This window comes from Myripristis murdjan, chromosome 15, assembly GCF_902150065.1.
Source record: "Myripristis murdjan chromosome 15, fMyrMur1.1, whole genome shotgun sequence".
Taxonomy (NCBI): domain Eukaryota; kingdom Metazoa; phylum Chordata; class Actinopteri; order Holocentriformes; family Holocentridae; genus Myripristis; species Myripristis murdjan.
The window spans coordinates 5,625,506-5,643,163 of record NC_043994.1 but is presented as its reverse complement, the minus strand read 5'-3'; the positions used below and the strand labels follow the sequence as shown (position 1 = coordinate 5,643,163).

General features: G+C 41.4%; 1 protein-coding gene across 1 annotated transcript in view; it reads left to right on the top strand.

Moving 5' to 3' along the window:
• The window catches only part of atrnl1a (attractin-like 1a), a 311,529-nt gene that overhangs the window by 110,579 nt on the left and 183,292 nt on the right, over positions 1–17,658 (top strand). Inside the window, 1 exon segment of the mRNA XM_030071000.1 lies at positions 696–833. Coding sequence (XP_029926860.1) covers positions 696–833 — 138 coding nt within the window.

Genomic DNA, 17,658 nt, shown 5'->3' with positions numbered 1-17,658 from the left:
AGCGTATGGAGAGGGTTTCCATCTACATCATATGTATGTCACTATGTTAGAGTTTTTTCACACTCCACCATGCACATGGATATCATATCATATCATATCCATGTCTATCTATAGACAGAGATTAAATTATGAATATCATCTTTAATATCACAGTAAGCTATCAGAGTAAGCCAGGCACCTCATCCACTTAAGGAGTTATTACATGAGAACGTGTGTCAGCCTAAAACCACGTAACTTGCGCAAGCGCTTTCAGAATGGAATTCTCTGTGTATAAACAGAGAGGTTCATTGGCACTAAAATTATTTTGCAGTTTCCTGCATAGTGAAATGTTCCTTATTTAAGACATCAAGAAAAGTTCAAATGGAGTCAATCAGAATATAATGAGAATTTTAGAATATCTGCATATAATAATATACAAAAATAATAATACATTTTATTTATAAGCGCCTTTCTTGACACTCAAGGACACTTTACAAAGATAAAACAAGTACAATAAAACAACAGATAAAAGCTACACACGGTAAAAAAGAAAAAAATGGAAAAATGGAACAAAGCAGTTACAGAGAGTAGGCATATGCATTTTTTGCATGTTTTATCAACATACAAACATGCAAACGTGTGTATGTGTGTGTGTTTGTGTGTGTGTGTGTGTGTGTGTGTGTGTGTGTGTGTGTTTGTCTGTGATTTCTCCCCAGCGTGCCAGTGTAACGGCCACAGCAGGTGTGTGAACGGCAGTGTGTGCGAGCACTGTGGGAACCTGACGGCTGGGACCCACTGTCAGAGCTGCATGCCCGGTTACTATGGAGACCCCACCAACGGAGGGAAGTGCAATGGTGAGTGCAAAGGTCGAGTTTATCTGTGTTTATTTTCATGATTGCTCTGGTGATGCAAGATTTGATGGGTTCAAAACTGGCAGTGCTATGTGAAAAGAAGGGTGTTGTTTTGGAATGGGGTGGAATTCCTCTTTAAACTGTCTTTCAATTTGCAGCTCCACACCTTAACAGCTTTTAGAAATTACATGAACCATAAATTTAAAGCATTACCCAAATGTCAGTCCGCTCTATAATGCAGCTTTTAGTGTACCTGCCAGTGTTGCATTTCAAATCCCTATGCAGTGCAAATCATCGGCACATTACAGGTGTCAGCTGTCCACAGCATTGCAATACACAAAACCGGCCTGATGGGGGCAGTGTTTAAAAGCTGTGAGCCTGGACTTTGGCTTCTGCCAAGCTTCCGATGAATAAGACCAGTGGCGTGGTGTTTCAGCAGCAGTGAAAGGGGAATGCTACATGTGTAGCTTGGACAGGCCTGTGATATGTGGCCATTGAGGAATGAGCATCAGCAGCTTAGCCAAGTCTCTGCTCCCATTTTCAGTGAATAAAGTAAAGAGTTTGGACTCGTGTAGGAGTTTCAGATCGCTGGGGAAGGCTGCACACTGCGGTTGGGCTGAGATAGACAACCACACTTTGCAGTCATCCTTAATTTGATAGCCCTCTTCTCTGCCAGTGGTTCCTAAATGCTTTGTTTGGCTTTACATGCAGGGATGCTCATAAATAATAGAGTAGATATTGATTTTAATGATGAAAGAAATGTACACAGACAAAGAAAAATACATATAGACAGATATGTTGGCGTATGAGAGTGAGTCAAAGGGTGGGAAGCTAAAGCCACTGGGGGAATGTGTGTACGTATATGTGATGGGTGGGTGGGGGTGTGGGGGTGTATGATATGTTCCTAGATAGAAAACGGAGCAGGAGATGGGAGAGTATAATGAATTAGTGAGTGACTGCCGGAGTGTGAGTGAGGAAGGGAGAGAGGGACAGTGAGAGAGAGAGAGAGAGAGAGAGAGGGAGAGGGAGAAGTGAGAGGGAGGTGCATTAACATCACTCTTGGCGTGACAGATGTGCATTTTGGCTTGGCGGCGGTGTGACATTAAATCGCTCTTAATCATTTTCTTATTTCCCGAGTTGACTGGTGTCTCCATCCCTGCCGGCGAGCGGCGAGCACCGCGCTGATAGATGCACGCCTCTCCACCGTCTCCTCCGTGCAGGACAGTTTCTGATGCACTTTTCCTCATCTTACGTTTCGTTTTTTTTTTCTCTCCCCCTTTTGGTCTTTGTGTCTGTCGATCTCCTCACTTCCTCTTCTGTCTTTTTCTTGCACTTTCTCATTCACCTATCTTTCAGTCATCGTCTGATCGTATTCTCTCTTCTGTCTCTCGTCCGGCATGCTCCATTTTTGACACTCCCACTCTGCTCCCGTCTTATTCTTCTTTTTTCATCTTATGTTTATTTCCTTTTTCTGCCCTTTTCCTCCCTTCAAAAGCCTCTTCTCTTCTCTTCTCTTCTCTTCTCTTCTCTTCTCTTCTCTTCTCTTCTCTTCTCTTCTCTTCTTTCCCCTCTCCTCTCAATCACCCTAATATCATGCTGGTTAAAGTGGACTGATGGACCGACCCATGTCACCCAACCACACCTCCCTGCTGCTTCTTTATTAGCTAGATTGACTGTGCTGGCCATGTTCGCACTCATCCATCCATATCCTTCCATATATCCATCTTCTTCCCTCCCTCCATCATTTCCTCTACTCCTGCTTCATTCCCTCTCACAGTTCACAGTAACACTCTCTGTCTTCAATTTCCCCCTTTTACACACCCATCCATCCCTCTCTGCATCCCTGTCTCTCCCTTTCTCTTTCTCTCTCTGTGTCCCTCTCTCTCTCTGTCTCTCTCTCTCTCTTTCTCTCTCTCACTGTCTCTATATAAAAGGGACCGCTAGATTTACCTTGAGGTAATGGCCAGGAGGCAATGATGTGTTGCCGATTAGAGCTTTGAACGGTAGAAAGACAGCTTTGTCCCTACCGGGGAGGGGAAAAGGCCTCGGCACATAAGGTTATAGAGACGAGGGAGACGTGAGAGAAGCATTTGGAGGAGGAGGGAGGGAGGGAGGGTGAATGGGAAGAAAGAGAGGCAGAGAGGAAGAAACAGAGACAGAGAGCGATAGATCCATGCAGAAAGATATACAAGGTTAATATTGGAGGGAAGGACAGGGAGAGGATGGAGGGATGGGAAAGAGAGATGGAGACGGAGGACGGGCAGAGGAGAGGGGAGAGGGGAGTCTGTCCGTTCCCCCTGTCCCTGTGACAGATGATTAACCGACCCTGTCAAATCTGGACGGGAGTGCGTGCATGGGAGTGGGAGTGGTGTGTGCATTTGAGTACACACAGGGCATAGTGTCTCCCTTTTTACCCCATGTTCCCACTGTTGTGTTCACCTTGTCCTGCACAGATATGAAATCAAACCCTCTCAAGCCAGCCTCCGCAGCCACACCACTGACAAGATGCCGGATGTCTGTTTAGTCTTTCAGTCTGCCTCTTCTCTCTCTCGCTCTCTCTCTCTCTCGCTCTTTTCCTCCCTCAGAGGAGAACATGCATTTTGCAAGCTGACAGGCAACCTGCATGTTTTTATGCATATCTGGGGAGTCTTTGTTCTTTTGATTTCTTGTTTCCTTTCCATTACAGCGGAGAGACAGCATGATGTTTCCTAAATTTTTTAACTTTTATTTATCCTGGGAAGGGTTTCTTTTTTTTGCAGCACCGCCCCGCTTCACGCTTATGCAATTACACACTTTCACACCTGGAAGCGGCACAACCGCAGTTTTGTGCCGCTGGTCACTGAGCACTTCCACGGGACCAAATGGGGGTTATGCGCCCTGCTTAAGGCACCGCAGCAGTAGGCAGGAGTGTTTGTCTTGCAAAAACACACATGAGACACAAACACACAGAGGTTAGGAGTGGTTTGAAGAAGGAGAGTTGACTTTGAAAGAGCATACACTCAGTCTGAACCTCCATGTCTATGCAAACAGTTTGCTCTCACAGACAGTGAGCCGCGCACAAATAAAGTATAGTGTACAAAAAGAATAAAGCATCCAGACAGTGATGAGAGTTGCAGGTACTGCTGAATTACATGTTATAACGGGCAAAGTGTGTGATTGGAGCTCTTTTGAATTCAGTATGGATGCAGCATCTCAGCAACAGCCGTCTGTCTGGGATTTTCATGCCCTACAATGTCTGGAAGTTACAGAAAATGGTGCCATTAAAAAAAAAAAAAAAAAAAAAAAAAGACTGATTGATGTTGTTATTTGTTAAAGCTTGAAGGGGAAGGGCTACAACAGCAGAGGCTCAGGACAGGAAGACATTAGCAACAGTGAATGAATCAGGCTGTCACAAAATCCCCAAAATATACATGTGAATTCATGCATTAAGAGCAATCCTATGTCTGTGGTCTGCTTTTGTCACCAGTCGAAACATGATGCCTATGATTTTGGCAAAATCATCTAATTTAGTCTTCTGTTAATTATGAGATTATGCTTTACAAAGCATGATCATTTGGTTCTGTGATTTTCATTTGTGGACTGTGGAAAAAAGATCAGTGTCTGGTAAAATGTACAAGAGTTAGGTCATTTTTTTGTTTGGTTCAACAAAAAGTTAGTTTGATACCCTCTTTAATGGTATGAATCCACGGATCTGTAGGTGTCATTGGTGAAGGCGGGTGCCGGTGGAGTCATGGTGTGCAGAATGGTTTTTCAGCTCACATTAGGCCCCCAAACATCATCTGAAAACCACAACGTATTTTTGTATCATTTGTAGCACTTGTATCATTGTTGTTGATCCGGTGCTCTTGTTTGTGGCCAAAGAAAAAAAAAAAAAAAAATTCTGGTAAATGGGGGGAAAAAGGGGTATTCACCTGGTTTTAGATGGGTGTATATAATAAAGTGGATGATAACATGTCAATCAATCAATCAATCAATCCATCAATCCATAAGTCTGACTTTATAGCACTTTAATACAAATAAATGTAACACAAATTGTTTCACACAGTAAAAAAATAATCCACACTCACACACACAATAAATGATCTCATCAATTTGCAACAACTCAAAATGGCAAAAGAAGTAATAAAATGAATAAATAAATAGACAAGTTAAATAATAAATAAATTGAAAAACTCCATACACTAGATGAAAGTAAATAAATGATTAGGAGCAGAAGATAAAATGACGTAATTCATCAAGTGAAGTCCTGTGAAACAAAATAGTAGTATGTTTGTAAAAGTACACTTAGAACCTTAACACTGAATCCAGACCCAGTGATGCTGCAGTCTGTAGAGCACTGCAGTACCAACTTTTCTGTGGGGCTCTTAAGGTTAAAATAGGTTTTACAGGTATAGACAGAAATCCCTGGGTTGATCATTAAGGCGCTGAGTTATAGCCCCTTATAATAGGTGGAATAGGATAGAATAGGAATATAATAGGTGTTTTCATCATTTTAGAAACTGGTGGCGTGGTGCTCCATGCCATCTCTTCTATTACACTTGTATGCTAATAAGCATGTTTAGCTCCATTTATTTGACTGGAAGCTGGCATGCTTCCTGTGGATTTGAGTGGCGGGTTCATGCTCAGAACGGCTGCTCTTGATGCAGTGTTCCACTTAATGTAATATTTGCCTATGATTCAACTCTAATGCTCCTAATATAAATTCCTCAACAGACGCTCAGCCACCATTGTGTGTCCCAGTAGTGACTGGTGATGTCACTTGATGGTTTTGCTTTTGATAAAAAGCAACCGTTTTTAAAGCAATAAACCCATTTAAGAGATTTCAGCAACATATCTGCACCACATGCTCTGTCACATATTTCTGAAATATTTTTGTTCCGTTTGCAAGTAATGAAAAGAGATTATGCTTAAGTGTCTGAATACTGGTGTTGAAGACATTATTCCAGGAGTTAAGTACAGTAAGGCTGAAGGTTGACAGTTTGGTGAAGTCACATTAATTAAAAATGAAACTGCGAAATTCAGTATCACTTCAGCACAGGATCTTGAATCAGTCTCAATATTTTTTGACAGCTTAAAGTCACAATGAGATGAAACATGACTTTTTCATCTTAGCAAAATTTCCATGCCAGAACATTCACCTCTTCAGCAGTACATGCCCAAGAAGTTCCTAAGTTTGATTTTCTTTTGCATTTTTAATCAATATTTCATAACTTTTTCTTTCTGGAAAGCGGTGTACCTTTAATGCTGATGCCATGCTGAACAGCTAGGTGTGAACAAAATTAAAAATCTTTTGAAGAATCACGCCCCTCCTATCAAATAAAACTGCCTTCCTCCCCCTAACTGATTACCCATTGGTTTACGCATTTGAAAGCCCCACCCCAACAACCTGTTTCAAGAGGAAATGCATCAACTTAAGGACACAAGAGGCTCTCAAAGTGCCATCTCGCTGTGACTTCAGTAAACTAAATGGGACATATTCCTCACTGCAGCTGCTGGTGTTTATTGTGGTTTAAACAGCGGCGGGATCAGCCGTGCGCTCCATGTGGCGCTGCCCTCTAAACATGTCTTCCTGGCAGAGCTTCACCTTGTATTGCTTCTTCTCGTGCACGTTATCTTTTGCTTACCAGCGCCTCGCCACATAATGCTATTCTGTCATCGAGACCTCACGCTGAACAGTTTTATTGCTTTCATAAATTTTGCATGATCCACATCAGTAGCTCTCTCTCTGTCTGATACTCTATCTCCCCCTGCACTACCTCGCTTGTTCTCCCCGTCTCGCTCGCTCTCTTCCGTACTCCCTTTCTTGTTCATCATCTGTCTCCCTTGTTGTCAACCTGTCGTTTTTTTTTCTTCTGTTTCTGCGTTTTCCCCTCTTTATCTTTTGCCTCTCTCTCTCCTGCTCATTCTTCTGCCCTTGGTTTTGATGTACAGTGTCTAAGCAGGGTGTGACAGTGGGAGTCCTTTGTGGGTGTGTGTTCAGTGTAGGAGCTATAGAGATGTTGAGAGCCGGCTCTGCAAGCTACTGGCAATCCAGCAGCATCAACAGGAGAATGGGACAGACAGGACAGCGGGGTGGTGTTTGCTTGTGTGTGTGTGTGTGACGGATCAGACAGAGCCAGCTGTTGTTGAGCGTTAGTAGCAGCAGAGTAGTAGGGTGGCACTGCTTCCTGCAGCGCAGGCCACTCAATCTGCTCTGCGGACACACTCTGCCAAAATCCACTCTCACCTTCTGTCGTGTCTGTGTGTGTCTGTGTGCGTGTGCATATGTGTTCATGTTTTTGTGTAAAAGAGAGAGAGTGGAGAGGCTTAGAGAGATGTGTGTGTGTGCATGCCTTTGTGAATAACAAAGAAAAAGAAAGATGTACCTTTTTGAGCGTGTGTGTGTATGAGAGTAGCTTTTTGTGTGTGTTTTTGTACCTGCGGAGGCCTGTGGCAGAATTGCAAACTACCCAGCATTCTTAGCGGTATCCAGTCATCTTCCCTCTGGCAGCTCTATTCTTGGCGTGACTGCTGCACACACACACACACACATTCACACACACACGCACATACACACACACACACACACACACACACACACACACACACACACACACACAAAACCACCCAGATTCAAACGATTCTGTAAACATGACTCTAAACTGCACTTACATCCTTGATGGTGTCCAGTCAAGGTCTGCATCTTTTTCATTTGTTATAATATGAAGAAGGTTTTCTGCCGTTATGGCTTATGTCTAGCCTAGAATGAGCTGCCATCTTCAAGATCTTACAATTTGTAGCTCATTTCTGATTCTGTTTTTAATATTAACTAATAGAGTTGTTCCAATGCAAGGAGTTAAAATTGGTTACATAGCCATTTCACCACTGTAAAAAATGACGAGTAAAACAGCCTTTGCTATTGCTTTCGTCAAAAAGATAATGTGAAGGCCTACAGTATGCAAGGCTCCGTTGTATTCCGTTGTATCATATCCATACAGTTACATTTTTTTAATGCGATGGCATAGGATCAGTACTCGGTACCGGTACTGAGTACTGGAATCAGTTTTGGGAAGGCAAAAATGGTATTGGAACATCTGTGTTAACCAATAGGTATGCCCCTACATAAGTAGCCTGCTTCCTATAAAGTAAGTAACAATGCTGACACCAGGCTGTTGGCTTGAATGTCAGAGGAACCTTTAAGTGTGTATAATAGAATACAATAGTCAGTTATGCAACAACCTGCATAGGAGTGGGACATGGCAGAAAGCATTGTTTAATTGGGAGCTGCACTGCATTTCCATTTTGAGTCATCTTACAACATTTGAGCAGAGTTTTTGAGGTAAAGCAAGAGCATAACACTGGAACCAAATCTTAACGGTATAGGCTGTGGGAGAACTTTGAGGAGAAAGGTAACTGAAATAATTTTAATAACTTCACTCAATGCCGGTAAGTCAAAACAGAGGTGTGTATGGCCAACATATGGCTAAGCGCTCCACTTATCAGAATTAGTGGTTAATCCTGTCCTAAATGAACCTAAAATGGTTTCCAAGAACTCTATATTTCAATACAGAATATCATCTTTGCTGCAGAGGTAATAGAAATTGGCAGGTCTGAGAACATTTTCACCAGTAAAACTTGGTCCGACTGACTTGTGACACCTGGGATGATATCCATGCAAAAACTGGCTACAATTTGTGGGATGTTTCATTTCACCGTTATTATGTGCCTTTGAGGTTTTTAAATCAAATGAGGAGAGTTCAGAGGATTTTGGCAGCCATTCAGCTACCAAAATGGCTGCAATATCTAATGTCCCACTGGGAAATGGCACCTAGAATATTTAGCTGAAAAGTTTCACTCTGAGTTCTTATCATAAAATGTGCTTTCATAGTTATAATCATAGTCAGGCTGCGCATAGCAAAATTTAAGTTACAAGATTACACATATTGCTTTAAAGTGAGAATGCATAAATCAGAATATGTAATTTTTCTTGAGATGGCGATCACATTGCAGTTATGAAAGCATAAGCGGCAAAGCGCCCTGCTGTGTTTAGACAGGCAACGTTGGGCGCTGCATTTTGCTCCACTTGGTTACGAGGCACAAAGTTGTTATTCATCATTAACTTCAGCTGCCACTCTAGACATTGCTGATATATTATACAGTAAGTTTTGTCTTAATTCATTCTGACAATCTTGATCGGTCAGGTTATGCTGAAGTGACATTGACAAGCGAAGCATGTCAGCTTCACAAGGAATCAAGCTGAACTGGAAGTGTCAAGGAACAAATGTGCCCTTCCCAAACCATGGAAGAACATGGGAATCATACCATTCCTGGTTCCTCCATTGCTTGCCACCTTACCACCCACTCAAACATCTTCTTGCTTAAGCCAAGTGGATATTTGATATTGATTGTTGTCCGGGGAAACGAATGGGGCATTCAGTTACAAATCCTAAGTAGCATTTTAGCAAATTCTCAATTTGACATGTCAACACCTGAACACAAGAGGAGAACAGCTGAAGCCGTCAAAATTTTGCACATTAAACCTTATTCACTGACCTCTCAGATTTTGCTGAGGGAGGGAACCTATATTCAAGGTCTCTTTTATGTTCCCAAGACATGAAAACCCCTTCTCTCTCTCTCTCTCTCTCTGTGTTTGTGTGTGTGTGTGTGTGTGTGTGTGTCCTTACACACATGAATTCCTGCGTGTACTAGCTTTGTATGTGCATGCTCCTGGCTTGCCCTTGACCTCAGCTCTTGACCTCAGCTCTTGACCTCACTACCTTCACATTAAACACAGCATCAGGCCCTATCCTCATTGATCTAACCAAACTGCCTAGTCCAGGAAACAGTTCAAAGGAAAAGCGTTCGTCAGCTGAAGTTGGAAGATGATGACAATGACCAGTTACTCATAGAGTGAACACATAACTATAGTCTGAGGACTTCGCATAGAATATACAGGCTGCTGCATTAGAAGAGAAGGTGCTAACTGAGAAAGGAAATGAGGTTTTGTTGATTTGCAGCTTGCTGAGACATAGTGTAGCTGTCAGTGTGATCTGTAACAACAGCAGGGAGCCAATCAACAAGAAGGATGAGATCACCTAGCATTCTACGAAAAACCGTCAGGCCGCATGCTCTAACACTCAACACACATATGCACACTGGCCAATCCCAATTCTCCACCTATGCCCTGCCACTTGGCCCTACCCCTGCAATTTGCATGCTTGTCTAGTATTGGGTGTCCCATTTCTTTTGGAGATCAAGGGGTATTGGTCATCTTGCGCTCCAAATAGACCGTTTCCAGATGCAGTGTACCAACGGAGGGGTAGGACAAATGCAGAGGAAATGCCAGGAAAGAAGTCCATAAATGTACTATATTACTATTTGCATGCAAAAATCAGAAAATATGCCAGGATGTCTTAGTTTAATGTAGATTCAATGAAATATGTCAGTGGCTCTTTATGACAAGCATTTGACTAAAATTGCTACTCGTGATATCAATATAAATGTCGGCTGAACAGCAATTTGTGCATGTGAGGGTCCAGAATTTTGACTTATTTCCATATCGCACAAATGAGGGTTGAAAGTTTAAATCCAGCAGTGAATTTAATTTTTGCACCTCTACCTCCTCTGATGTCAGTGCATGGCAGTGTGAGTTGCTATGGTTAAAGAAACGCTGTCCTACCCAGTTTTGTGTTTAATGCAATAGTCTAGGGAAGTACAGCAGCCTGGCAATGAAGCATTACGGTGCTGTTTTGTCTGATTTGTCTTTTCCAAGACTCATAGATAGAGATGAAGATATCTAGGGTGCCCATCCCTGCAGTGAGGAGGGTGAGGGTCTAGTACAGCATGCTGACAGGTATGTCAGTATATATTCAGTTGTTATGCAGAAGCCAAGGACTTGTGCTGTTATTTTGATCTATCTATCTATCTATCTATCTATCTATCTATCTATCTATCTATCTATCTATCTATCTATCTATCCATCTATCTACTTAACAACAGGTGAAGTAAGCGATTATTATCCTGCACTAATATGAGAAAATTTCAGGCTAAATTGCCACGGTTATATGTAGATGTCTGCTGATCCTCTTGACACAGGCCAAGTGTTGGAGAATCTACCACAAATGTCCCATGTATCTTGGCCCCCAGCAGCAGGCCAGTCCACACTGGCTGCTATGTGTCAGCGTGTTGCACGGCCACCGTATTTTCATGAGTCCTTGTGGGAATTACAATGCTGTTAGCAATTATCATGATTGTCAGATTGCATTAGGCCTCGTGGCCCTGGTGCTCAAATGATTAGAGAAACAAATAGTTAGGGGCACAGAGGTGCCTTAGTGCGTAGAAAAACCATCGTTCAACCACAGCACCTGGGTTCAAACTCCTACATCGACAATCAGCCGTCCTACTTAGGTTCCAATAAGCAGGTTTTACCAGCTCTGCAAGGAAGGAAATGAACAGAAATTGTACTACACTTGGGAGCAAATGGTCACTTCCTTGACTTGAATGAAAAAAAGTGTGGGTGGAGAAAGAGAACACACTACACTCCCTGCATGCCAACTGCTTTTGAGATGCTCTTGAGCAATACGTGTGATCTTATCCCAATTAATTCAGCCTAATCAGCCCTTCTGTTGTACTTCTTTGGGTTTTACTTGTAAATTTGAATGTATTGAGTCATGTTAACACTTTTTCAGTTTTCATTGGAAGCAACAGTAGCTCATCTAAATTTTGTGCTGATGATATTTAAATTGTCATGTGATGTTGAACAGTTTATCAAGCTGTTTTTTGGTTAGTGAGGGAGATATGACATTTCACCCAGTATAGGACTCTTCAGGTCACTCCAAATGTTTTAAGTCTGACAGGAGGATAGAGTGAAGAAGACACACAAAGATAAGCATACAAGCATATGGAGAGCAAAAAAAAAAATGCACTGAAACAAAATCAAAGAAAAATGCTTGTCACAATTCACTTGTTGGAGGGAGTGAAAGCAGTTGGTTCCAGTTCAATTATAGTATTCACGGCGTGAACTTGTCACTTTGGTGTCAGACCCACAGAGCAGACAAGGTGGAGTCGAGAAGAACGAGAAAAAAAAGGTGGAGAGAAGATTTTTATGAAGAGGAGCAAGTGAACACACAGAGACAGAAACAACACGCCTGTTGTTTTTCGAAAGACCCCCGTCAATAATTTTCTTCACATACTGTGTGCGTCTGTGAGTGTGAATTCATGCCTGTGTGTGTGTGCATAAGAGAAACAGTTTACAGATATATATAGATAGATAGATAAATGAAGGAAGCAGTAGAGTGAGCTTCAGCTGCTTACGTTTTCAAGAATTTGATTTGTTTACAAGTTTACACTTAAATACTTCATCTGGATCCTTTGTTATTCATGCTTGAGGAAGAATCTGTGGACAAATCTCTGCTAAGGGAGAATTAACAGCAGAAGGAACAGCAGAGAGGGATTTAATGTGGTGTGGGCGGTTCTGCTTCCACTGTTTTTTTTTTTTTGTTTGTTTGTTTTTTTTTTTCATTTACTGTAATGAAGCTATGGGAATGAATAAAGTTTGGAGTAGTGTAACAGCTATTTAAATCTATTTTAGCACCACAAGGGCACTTGGTTTCCCCATTAAGTTATCCTGCGGTTATTTTGTAACCGCAATACACCTGGTGAGCGAGATGGAGCCGATTGTAGAAAAAAGATCCGGAGTGCAGCTATAGCTTCCTAATGTTTTATTCCTGACTTCTTTCTCATCTTTATCTGTCTCAGGCTTGCTCAGTTACAGACAGGCAGGCACACAGATAGAAAGACACTCGTACAGAAAGACACACAAACACTGCTGGATTCCCACCTACACGTACCCACCCACAGATACACACACACACACACACACACACACACACACACATACAGTCAAACACACCCCAGCAACAGACGTCCATTGTATTGTGTTGAGAGCGTGCAGAGGCAGCGGGGTGAGAAATTGTACTCTCTTCAGGGGGCTTGCACAAGTCATGGGAAATCTGATTTATATCATATCAACCCCCCTCGCTAAGAGATCAGGCATTTTTGTTTATTGCAGTTTATTTCTGTGTTGTCAGCAGATGCGGAGCGCGATGTGCGCTTTCGTCTGTCCCCTCCATTCATTCACTATTTTTCTCCTCTATTCTCTCCCCCTCCATCTCTCTCTCTCTCTCTCTCTCTCTCTCTCTCTCTCTCTCTCTCTCTCTCTCCACCTTTCACCTCCTGTTGCTCTCTCCCCCACACTTTTGAGACACTGACTGTGTCTGCAAGACTGCTTGGAGGTGCCGAGTGTTTCTTTTACAGTAAAATGCAACATATTCAATCACTGAATGAATGAATGAATGAATGAATGAATGGATCCATTGTGAAAGCCAGAAAATAGCAGGACTCACTCTAGACCAAGATTAGAGCCCTCAGTATTCCTAAAAGACATATTCCTTTCCAGCTTGATTTAGTCTTGGATAAAGCACTGGAAATAATCAAATTATGGCACAGCAGAAGGGGCCCATCTTCTATGAACCCTGTATTAGTGCTTGACCCCAACCAGCATACTGGCTAGCTGATATTAATGGCCTCATCATGGATATATTAATATTGGAATTTTATACATATGTTGGCTGATGTACAAAAAAAAAATGTCATATATATATAAATGTCAGTACATATTGCAGTAAAAAAAAGCTCTTGAGATGATTTACAGAGTTGTTGCATAGTTTGTCCAGCATGCTCCATTGTTCACAATACTTTGTATTGCGGTGATTTGGCAGAGAAACATAACACAGCTGAGCAGATGGTGGTGTGGATTGTGTTAAAGGGCCATACCAGTGATTTTGAATGTTTCGCCTGTTTACCACAATTTACCCACATTTTACATTGCAACAAGCCATTGTGCATATCTTGTGGGTGTAGTAAGATTTCAGAAAATATAATCAAAATCATGCAACTTTCCAATTTGAATTTTTGGTGGAAACACCATAATGTTCTGCTCTTGTGGCTAACAAAGTGGTCAACATTGACAAACCACAGAACCGATAACTGCCTGTATAAGGTGAATGTTTCCTCGGGGACTATTTTCCCAGGCGGAGGGACTGTGTCACCCTGCGCAATTTGAAGTCATCGAAACACAACAGTGCTGCTGCTTTAAGGAAAACTAATGTGGACGACTTTATTACAGTGATGGAACACTGGTGTGAAGAAAGTTTGAAGTCTCTGAAAGTTCATTTTCATATCGTAGTGGAATGAATGGAAACCAACGGCTGGATAAAAGAGAGATATCATTTCTAGAATATGACTGCTTGCTTTGAGAAAAGATTAGCAGAAACATGACTTTCTAGACTTTATAACTTGGTATCAATTTCGTATGAGGATTAAGGTGATGGGATGAGGATTAAGGTTAGGACTAGCATGTGGTTGTTAGAGAGGTTATGTTAGGTTGATAGGTTAGGTTGATACAAAGTTGCAGCTAAGTTGAAGCCTCCATTTCCTATGTTTGTTTGATTACTGTTCACCAAATTTGAGGATTTCATGTTATTTTCAGTTTTTATGTATACAAAAAATAATGACTATTATATCGTTGACATGTGTTTTTGTTTTTAACTCCAAAATATTGATATTGATATTGTTATTGGTGCCAGCAGTCCATCATTGTTCAGGCTTGTACTACAGTGGTCCCCACGGTGCAAGTTGGCCCCACCATGCATCTTCTGTCTCAGTCTCACACTGATATGACAGTAGCAGCCATCGCACTAGTCACCACTCATATGTGTCCTGCATTAGTACTGCAGCAGCCGCAGTGGCTTTGCAATGGTTGATTTACTATGACTTTTGTGAACTTTAAACAACAACAGCACACAGACAGTTCAAATGGGACGCTTTTCTTGGAAGTTCATTGCATTACATTCAGAAACCGCCCGCAGGCCTAGTTAACAGTTTGATCAACAATGTTTGCACAAAATGTGAAAGATGACAGACAGACTGTGAATGTGTCGGCGAGGTGAAAGGCCCATGAGGGCTCACAAGGAAAATATCACCACAGCAATAAAGCAGCAGTTTCCACCACAGAAAAGTTAAAGTAAAGAGGGTAAAACAAATTCTTCCTGAGTGTGACTTTACATAAATGCCATAAGAAGATTCTGAGATCTCAGTGAGAGAAAATGACTATAATAATCAGACACAAGCAGTTTTACTATATTCCAAAATGTATTTAAGCTTCTTTGTAAAACAAAATTGACATTGCATTTATTGGACAGCACAGTTAATGGTCTGGCTAAAACGGTGTTGCCTTAGAAGCACAAGTAAAAACTGTCAATACTTTAATTTAATGAATTTTATTTTTATGTCAACAATGATTTATAGGGCATGGTTTTCTGTACAGTATATTGATTACATCAGCTTGATGTCAGGTGTTATGATGCAGAAAGCTGCTGTTCAAACCTGGAGTTTCTTGTCAGTATAGCTTTCAAAAACCAGCCTGAATGCTGTTAAACACTGTATTCGGCATTCATTGCAGCTGTGATGCAGAACCTCACACTGTGTTTATGCCAGCATGATAGCTGTATGTTGTGGTAATTAACTGTATGTTATATTTTTGTCGCATAACTAACAATAATCAGGTGGGACTGTAATTTTCAGCTTATGTCACTGTTGTGAGTGAGTCTGTGCTTGTCTCATAAGCTTACAGCACAGCAGTAAGCTTACTGTCAACACTATGCACAACCAGTAATGAAAGTAATGGGTCAAAGCGGAGTAAAGAGAAAAAATTCCTACAGAGAAGGTAAAACAGCTTTTTTTTTTTTTTTTTTTTTTTTTTATTGCATAAATTAGACTTAAGCTCAATCAAGTGGCAACATTTAAAACTAATAAAATTAATACTGTGGCTGATCAGTTTTGGTACAGTAAAGGCCTTTAAACACCAAAACCCTGCCACATGTACATGCTCATGTTTGTGCTTATGCATGCACAGTAGGCGTTCATGCAGATGGAAGACAATTATTTTAGCACTGAGCACACCTACCGAGTGCACCTTTCAACACCATGGACAGCACCTCAGCAGATGAAAAATTGTTTTTGTCTCCCAAAATCCACCATAATCTGGTTTATTTGAAAACGGCGTAATAACACTAGTAAACACAAAACACAAGAATTGCATTGGTGTAATATAACATATGTGCAGAGCAACAGATACCTTTGAAAACAAAGTACACAGAGTCTGTTAGTATGCATAAGTGTAGGCTGACTCTAACATATTCTCTACCAGCCATTTTTGCAGCTGTTTGGACCATGGCATTTTTTAATTCAGCAGAAAATGATGAACAGTTTCGTTGTGTAACATGTCGCTGTTTCTTTGAAAATGTGGGAATGAAGACAAACATAACGCGCTTGTGGAGCAAGATGTTTCTTTGGGGATCTACCAAAATCTGTGTTGAACATGATTCCGCTGGATTCCAAGTGTCATAGCGTCAAAACTGAAGATGAAGAGAATAGAGCCGATTCTGGCACCATTAGATTCAGCAGAAAAAGCTGGACATGGTTTCATGGCATGTGTTTGTTCAGTTTGATTTGCAAATGTGGATAATGAATAACTGGGACAATGTGGTAGTGAATGTTGAAAACCGTGACATTTTAGTGTTTTACAGATATTTGTTGGGACTCAGGACACCCAGCTCGAAACTGGACAAACCTGGACAAACCCGGACATATAGTCACTCTAGCTTGTCTATTCATAACAAAGGGCTAATGCTAGATTGTGTCTGTAACTTTCAATGATCCTACGACTTCGGATATACTTTTTTGAAACTGCTGCCTCCTCCTGTCATAGAGAGTTATCACCTTTCATGCAGGCGCAACCCAAAACGATCTTGTCTCAGCTGGTGTTTTTTGAAGCTGGCTTGGTGTGTCCTGGCCTCAGAATAAGTGACACATATTGAGATTACAGAAGTATGACAGCAAAATGAGTACCAGTCGCAAGTTACAACTCCTGGAAACATAGCTAATGATTTGGTGGAATATTCAGAAACACGTCTGAACACGGCAAGTCAAACGATATCTCATCCAAGTCAGACATCTTTTGGCACAACTTGGAAAAAGGGTCAGCTGTGGTTGTAGATGATAGTCAGATGAGAAAAAATGTAAAATGGGATGCTTCACATTGCTTGATTGTGTTCATGATTATTTTTAGCCATTAATCAGTCTTCTGGAAGTGATAATAGTACTCTATATAAGGACAGAGGAAATGGCAGAGCAGACTGTATGTGAAGTTATCTCTGTCTGCAGTGAGGGGAGTCGGTCTGTACTGGGACTGCTTGGAAGGAAGATGTTGTTTACTGCTTAGGGGATTGCAGTGGTTTTGTATTTGTCTGAAAGGGAGAGAGAGAGAGAGAGAGAGAGAGAGAGAGAGCGAGAAGAGAAGAAGTTGGTACACTTCTCTGTCATTGAGCTCCCCTGTTTTACTGAAATAATTTAAAGTTAAAAAAAAGTGACAGCCTTGGAGTGTGTGTACGTCTGCATGTGTGTATTCAAGTGTCTTAAACCCCAGGATTTGGTCTTTGACAGTACAATCAGATTGGGAAAGCTGAAAGCACCCCGGTGCCAGTCTTGTGTGTTGCGTCTTAGTTTGAACAGAATTTGTGTTTATGTGCATGTGTGTATATTTTAGAGTGTGCAGAGAAAAATATGGAGCTCTTGGATGACTCTGATATCCAGTACAAGCCTCAAAAACAAAACAGTCACAAGCTACTGTCAGCTTTTTAAGCCATGAGCCCTAATTACACTTCTCTCTTTAGGTCATTATTCTCCTCTCTTGTCTCAGTTTCTTTCTTTTTGTCTTTGTTTTCCTTGC